This window comes from Diaphorina citri, unplaced genomic scaffold (assembly GCF_000475195.1).
Source record: "Diaphorina citri unplaced genomic scaffold, Diaci psyllid genome assembly version 1.1 scaffold43116, whole genome shotgun sequence".
NCBI classification, from domain to species: domain Eukaryota; kingdom Metazoa; phylum Arthropoda; class Insecta; order Hemiptera; family Psyllidae; genus Diaphorina; species Diaphorina citri.
In genome coordinates this window covers 17,389-23,921 of record NW_007420437.1, presented here as the reverse complement: position 1 = coordinate 23,921, position 6,533 = coordinate 17,389, and the positions used below count along the sequence as shown (strand labels likewise).

Sequence of the window (6,533 nt, the reverse complement as noted above, 5' to 3'; positions counted from 1 at the left end):
TCCACAAAAAACCGTTTAAAAGAACAAAGTCCCCTCCCAAAACCCCTTAAAAAAAAAACAAAAAAAAAAAAAAAAATAAACAAAAAAAAAATAGGTAGGTAAACATAAAAGAAAGTAACTGTTTTTTTGAAAATCCTTTGAACAAATTAATAGATGAATGTTTTTTTTTTCACTTTTCGTTTTCAATATGAAACATTTGCCGTGGGCTTTATTTGGCCTGATTTTGATCTCGTCAAGTGAGGGCGTCGAGTTAGGTAAGTACATTATCTTGTTGATTATTTTGTTTGTTTACTAAACTTGTTTACACGCTAGCATTATTTGATTAATAACAGGATATACAAAGATTACAAAGGTATTTAGGTGTTTTTCCGAAGTTAAACTCATCCATATCATTACCAAGAGCCTCTATATTATTAATTTTATCAAGTAATTGTTTATTCTTGGTTACTGGTCGCTCATTTGATATTTGTATCTAAAACGCCGTCAAACATTCTTGACTTGTTGGGGCTCCTTAATGTATTTAATAATTTGTCCCCAGGAAGGGTGTATCAGATAATAATGGGTGATTATTTGATTATTGATGTTAATTAACATTGTTGCAGGTGTGGGGGACATAACCACGGTGTACAAGTTTAACACGCTCGGTGATGGGGAGAGTGTGAAATATCTCAAAACGTGCACTGCGGCTTCACTTCAGGAAAACGACCAGGGTCTTCCCTTGTTCAACATCACCGCTGATACGCCATTGCCAGAGTCCACAATACCACCCCTCTACGATGGAAACAAAAACAAAGCTATAATATGGCAACAGCTGATGAACAATGGCTCAACTGTACCTATACATATACCAGCCTATGCAAACATCGTTTCTGATTTTTCACAATTATTATGGAGTTATGATTTTTCGTTTGGCTATTCGATAATAGATAAAAATATCAAAGTATTAAAAGAAAAGACAGTAAAGGTTACTGACAAAGACACGCTCCTTTTTGAACGTGATGACTTCATACAGGATACTATCAACAGTGAATTCATTCAAATAAAAGGCAAAGTTGGATCCAGTATAGAACTTCGACTTAATTTTCAGTCCACACAATATATCGAAGTAACACTAGGGAGTTCAGAAATCAAGGTTTGCCACAAATATCGGCATGGAAATGTCGACAAATGTCACTCTGGTCCGGGTTATACTGCTGATCAGAATGAAAACTTTGACGTTATGTTAACGAGTGTAACTGGTGGAAGGTTTGGTTGGTACTTATTCGTATATGATCATGTGTCTGATAAAATTCAAATGAACAATTTGAAACCTGAAGGTGACTTGAAAAGCATTTACCATCAATTTGGAAGGATAGATAAAGATTATGACAATCAAACCGAGTTTCATGTTGAATATAAAATTATACAAGCATACCCTCCCTCCACAATCGTCTCACCCTGGATTGATTTGAGAACCAACACGTCACTCGTTATCTTGTATTTGAGAAAAGGTCATAATAGAGTTAGAGTGGCTGTAGAGGAGGACAAAACAAAAAACATATTGAATCTTGATTATAGAGAATCCATTGTTAAAATCATCAGAATGGATATAGCACTGGTTCTGGCTAAATATGATGTTATAGTTCCTGAAGCCTGGACAAACCAGAAACGAATAAAAGTTCATTTTGAAAACGACTCCAATATCTTCATCAATAACATATGGGAAGAGAAGTATCTTGACCTGTATAAGATAAAGAATGCAAAGTCATGTGAGAAATCCAAGCTCGATGAAATCTACAACATACAAAAGTGTGAAAAGTGTGTTCATACTGGTAATGAAAAGACGAATTCCATTTGTTCAAATGGAGGATTACCTGTTGACATCACTTGTAGCTGTCCTCCTGGGTTTGCTGGTAAGCAGTGTGAAATTGCATGTGGTGAAAATCGTTTCGGACACAAGTGTTCCAAGATGTGCTCCAAGTCTTCAAATGAATGCAAAGGTATGGTTCTGTGTACATCGTACTACGGATGTTCCTGTGCCACCGGTTATCAAGGAGAGCAATGCTTGGAACATTGTCCAGAAGGTTACTATGGTGCAGACTGCAAGGAGAAATGTGGACAGTGTGCAGATGGATGTGATCAGTATACTGGTGCCTGTCGGGGTGGATGTACAACGCCATACCTGATATGGCCCGCGTGTAAATATTCCCACTCTTATCTGAAGCTACCTCCAATAGTATTGAACTCCAGTTTCAATACTGTGGATCTTCATATCGACTTTACTCCGAGTAATATTGAGAAGTCGTATGATCATACCAGCTTTTATAGAGTTCAATATCGCGAGGATAAAAACGAAACATGGAATAACGGTCCTTATGAAGAATTCAACTCAATCCCCATGAACACCACAATAGACGGATTGAAACCAGGAACCATATATCTGTTCAGAGTTCTCCTCATAGACGAGACGTTAGAGACACATGATCCGGACTTGTCGAAATCAATTCAAGCTAAAACAAAGTGTACCGTTGTGGAGAGAGAAGAAAATTTGAAAGTGAACTCTGTTACCAACACGTCGATTTCTTTAACATGGAACGGAGACACTAATTTAGGAGCTGAAGAGTGCCCATTCATAAATTATATCTTAGAGTTAGAGAAAACTGAGAACGGTTTTGACTCACAGAAAATTGTCAATATCAAGGGTAATTCTTACCAATTTGAAACCTTGAGTCCTGGTCAGACCTATCACATCAAATTGAAGAAGAATACAATCTATGGAGAAAGCATCCCTATTTCTAGTGTAAATGTAACAACTGATGACATTATTGATTTATCAAAGGAAATATCTGGAGTTACATTGAAGCAAACTGAATCGCAAGTGAATATTGAATGGTTCAGAAGTTTCCTTTACAAAATATATTATATCAAATACAAGGTAATCAGACGTTTATCTTGTAAACAAGATATAATTGAGTCCCCACTTCAAGTGGTCACATCTGATAGAACATATTATACCCTTCCATATTTAGAGCCTAATGCTCAATATCAAATATTTGTTACTGCTGACAAAAACCAAAATATGAAGGCATATAACTTAACGTTCATCACAAGTAGTAGAGTTCCCGATATTTCCCCTACCTTATTGACACAGAAATTCAAAGTTACAAATGAAAGCGCAAAGCTTTACTGGACAGATTTCTCATTGTCTTGTCAACACATAAATGGCATTTTCAAGAAATACAATATAGAATTGCATGATACTCAGGATAACAGATTACACATGTATGAGACCAAAAATAACCACTTGGAAATGACGGGACTTCGTCCTCAAACACAATACACTGTCAAGGTGCGTTATGTCAATCATATAGGTTTCAACAGATTAATCTACGTAGAACATAACTTTACAACCAAAGCAACACCAAAGTTTGAAGCACAAGAGCTTACGGCATACAAGACAAGTTCCGATGTGATTGGACTGAGGTGGAAAATGCCAGAGACAAACTACACCATCACCAAAATCAGCATTCAACTCCATAGTGATATTTGGAACAAGACTATCGATATGGATATGACCACACCATCAAGTCAGCCAAGTTCATTCCAATGCAAACCTTGGCCTTCTTACATCTGCCTAGATGTGACCGAACTGAAGCAGAATACGAAATACAGAATCACGGTGAATGTATTCAGCAAGGAATTCCCTGAAGGAAATCCAAGTCAAGCCATCAATGCAGTAACCAGAGAGACCATGCCCTCCGCTGTCAGTGATATCAAGATGAGTATCTCTGATACAAACAAGACATTGTCATGGCGAATACCTGACTTACTCAATGGGGTATTAAGGAAGTTCGTCATTGAAGTGGAACATCTATCTTCATTCGATGAAACACTGTGCTGTCAAAATATAGTGGTCATCGACTACACTGTGGCTTCAGAACAGGAGATATATTCTCACATTTTAGAAGACATCAAGAATGCTTCTTCGTATCAAATCACCATCAGACCATTCACAAAACGCTTAGGACCGGAAGCACATCAAATCTTTGAGATTCCACCACCTCACATCCCTATCAATAAGATGCCTAGAGTCGAAGTGGACGATGTTGCTATGGTCTGGTCTCAGACTCAGACAAGTCATGCTGAAGAGTCATCTACAGAGTACTCCGCGCTAGCGAGTGATATTCTAATCATTGTGCATGAATTGAACGAAGGTACCAATGTTACATCCGAGGTGCTTGGTTTCAGGAATGATATGAATCACATTCTGAACAGTAACAACTGGTGGGTGACACACGTGTGTGCTGCTCATGATGACAACTGTTCTGTGGACATTGATGCTGAGGAAGGGGAGGACCGTGAAGTTCCAGACTATGGCCAAGTTCTCAACAAACCTCTGCTCGGTGGTAACAGTTACAGAATTGTGGTTGTTCAAGTCAACAAATATTTGTCAGCCAGGTCCTATACTGTAGTCATGTCGAAACAATTTCAGAAGAAGAAAAGAGACTAAAGAAGTATTCCATGAGAGGACTTTCTATTCTAAACTTTGTTTTGCATTAGTTTTTAATACGCACTGACTATGGTTTTCGGAAATGGCAAAGTCTTTTGAGGAATGGGCCTCAGTTCTTTGTATTTATACGTAGGTACATAAATACATACCTCATAATGATTATTTAGGTATCTGTATCTCATTGTTTTCTTTCTTACTATGTTAAGTGGCATCAAAGTGATGGCAGTAAACACTACATAAAAAACTTCCTCTAAGTTGGGAGAACCAAGTACGGCTTTCATGACCGCTGCCGATGTAAATAAATTTTAGTTTCTTCTTAAATTTTAGCTTTCTATTACCTACTACCTACCTACTTATTTATTGTAAACCTTTTACTTGGTGTGGATACAGTGATGCAAGAATGTAGTTTTTAGCAAGTGTTCTGTACGTATAATTATAGGTATTGTAGCGTGATGCTTGGATGTTCAGTCTAATCGCGTACTGTTGGCTTCTCCCGACGACCCGACCTCACTCAGGCTGGGTAAGGTTAATGTGAGGAGCTTATCTCCGAATGAAGGGTACCGGTAAATCGTGAAGTTTGACGTCACGGCATACGCTCCCGTAGGCGATGACGTCATAATTCATGACTTCCGCTTCGTTTGTTTGTGCGCAAGCGTTTCTGCGCATTTTGACGTGAAATCTGACGTCACTACTCTTCGAACTTTTTCATTAGAACAGCAATTAAAAATTGAATTTTCGACCTTCAAGTTACTTTTTCGGAGTTTTGACCTCAGAGGATTTTTCACAACTTTTTATTGACCTTTTATTTTCCCAATTGCAACTCCTCCATTATTAAGAGGTTGTTTCCCCAAATTGGGCCTCCCCAAATTAAAAAGGCCTCCCCAAATTAGGCAAGCTTACCCGAAGGCCTTGGTTAGACTGGGGGATAAAGAGATTTTTCAGTCCTATCCCAACAAGATATTCTATTCTATTCTAAAAGAAGATACATATTTGCATACTGCCATCACTGTAATGGTTGCCATTAGACACATTTTTTTTTTTTTTTTTTTTTTTAAAAATTTTCACTTTTCCACACTATCTATCCTGCGGAATGGCAAAGCTCCTGCTTTTACGGATGGGTATTACCTCATTTATTGAACTCCTGTCCTATTATTTGTAGATTTGTACGAGATTTACTAGTAATATTTGTCCTGCGAGTAGTCACAAGTGTAGTCACCGTTTGATCACATAGAGAAAAATAAGAATAAAGTAAAATGGAATTATGTAATGTAAATAAATAAAAATACAGCAACTGCCAGACATAGTAATGATAATGGATCAAATAAGAAAACAAGTAATAAATGGGGGAAAAATAATATCTACATCTGCAAAGCCTCCATTACTTGGTCTCGGAATATAGAGATTTCCCCAAATTCAAAGTACCAATACCGAAAAACCGAGTGAAATGCTAGTGGGTTTTTGATCCTTTAATGTAATTGTATGTGTTGTGTTGCCAATTGGGAAAGTGTCCAATATTATTCTGATAAATTACATAAAATTCAAATTGCGATTGCTGTCAGTTTTTTTTCCTCGGGAACATATTGTGTTACCCTATAATTACACACATTCGGATATTATCCAACATAAAGGAATATTTCCCTTCTTGGTAGGCCTGTGGGGTCCCATCCATGCATCAAAGGTGTAATCCAAGCACAGTTGTGATTCAAAAAAGAGGGGGAACATTTTGTTGTAGTGTTGACATTAAAAAAGAATAGGCACGATTCCATAGTAGGTTAATAGATATTTAAGTGTGGGATAATGGAATGAATAGGACTAAGGCTATTCTATTATAATGGGGTACATATAAATATTGGGCCTTAACAGTAGCATCTGCAATAGGCATCTTGTTCCTTGGGTCTCAGTTCTTCCTGGAGCGAATCATACTTATGTCTACAATTGCATGGACTACATCTAGGAAAACCTTGGTTTGAGTGAACGGTTGCGATGACTTTGTTATTGCTTATCAATTTTGTTTAGATTTATGAGAGGAAAGTGAAAGAAGTTG

At 37.4% G+C, this 6,533-nt stretch overlaps 1 protein-coding gene across 1 annotated transcript in view; it reads left to right on the top strand.

The window, feature by feature from the left end:
• Window positions 1–68: 68 nt before the first annotated feature.
• The window catches only part of LOC108254318, a gene marked incomplete at its 3' end in the record, with an annotated part of 23,847 nt that continues 17,382 nt past the window's right edge, over window positions 69–6,533 (top strand). Inside the window, exons 1-2 of the mRNA XM_026833121.1 lie at window positions 69–254; window positions 603–4,487. Coding sequence (XP_026688922.1) covers window positions 158–254; window positions 603–4,487 — 3,982 coding nt within the window. The remainder of the gene's footprint in view (window positions 255–602; window positions 4,488–6,533) is intronic.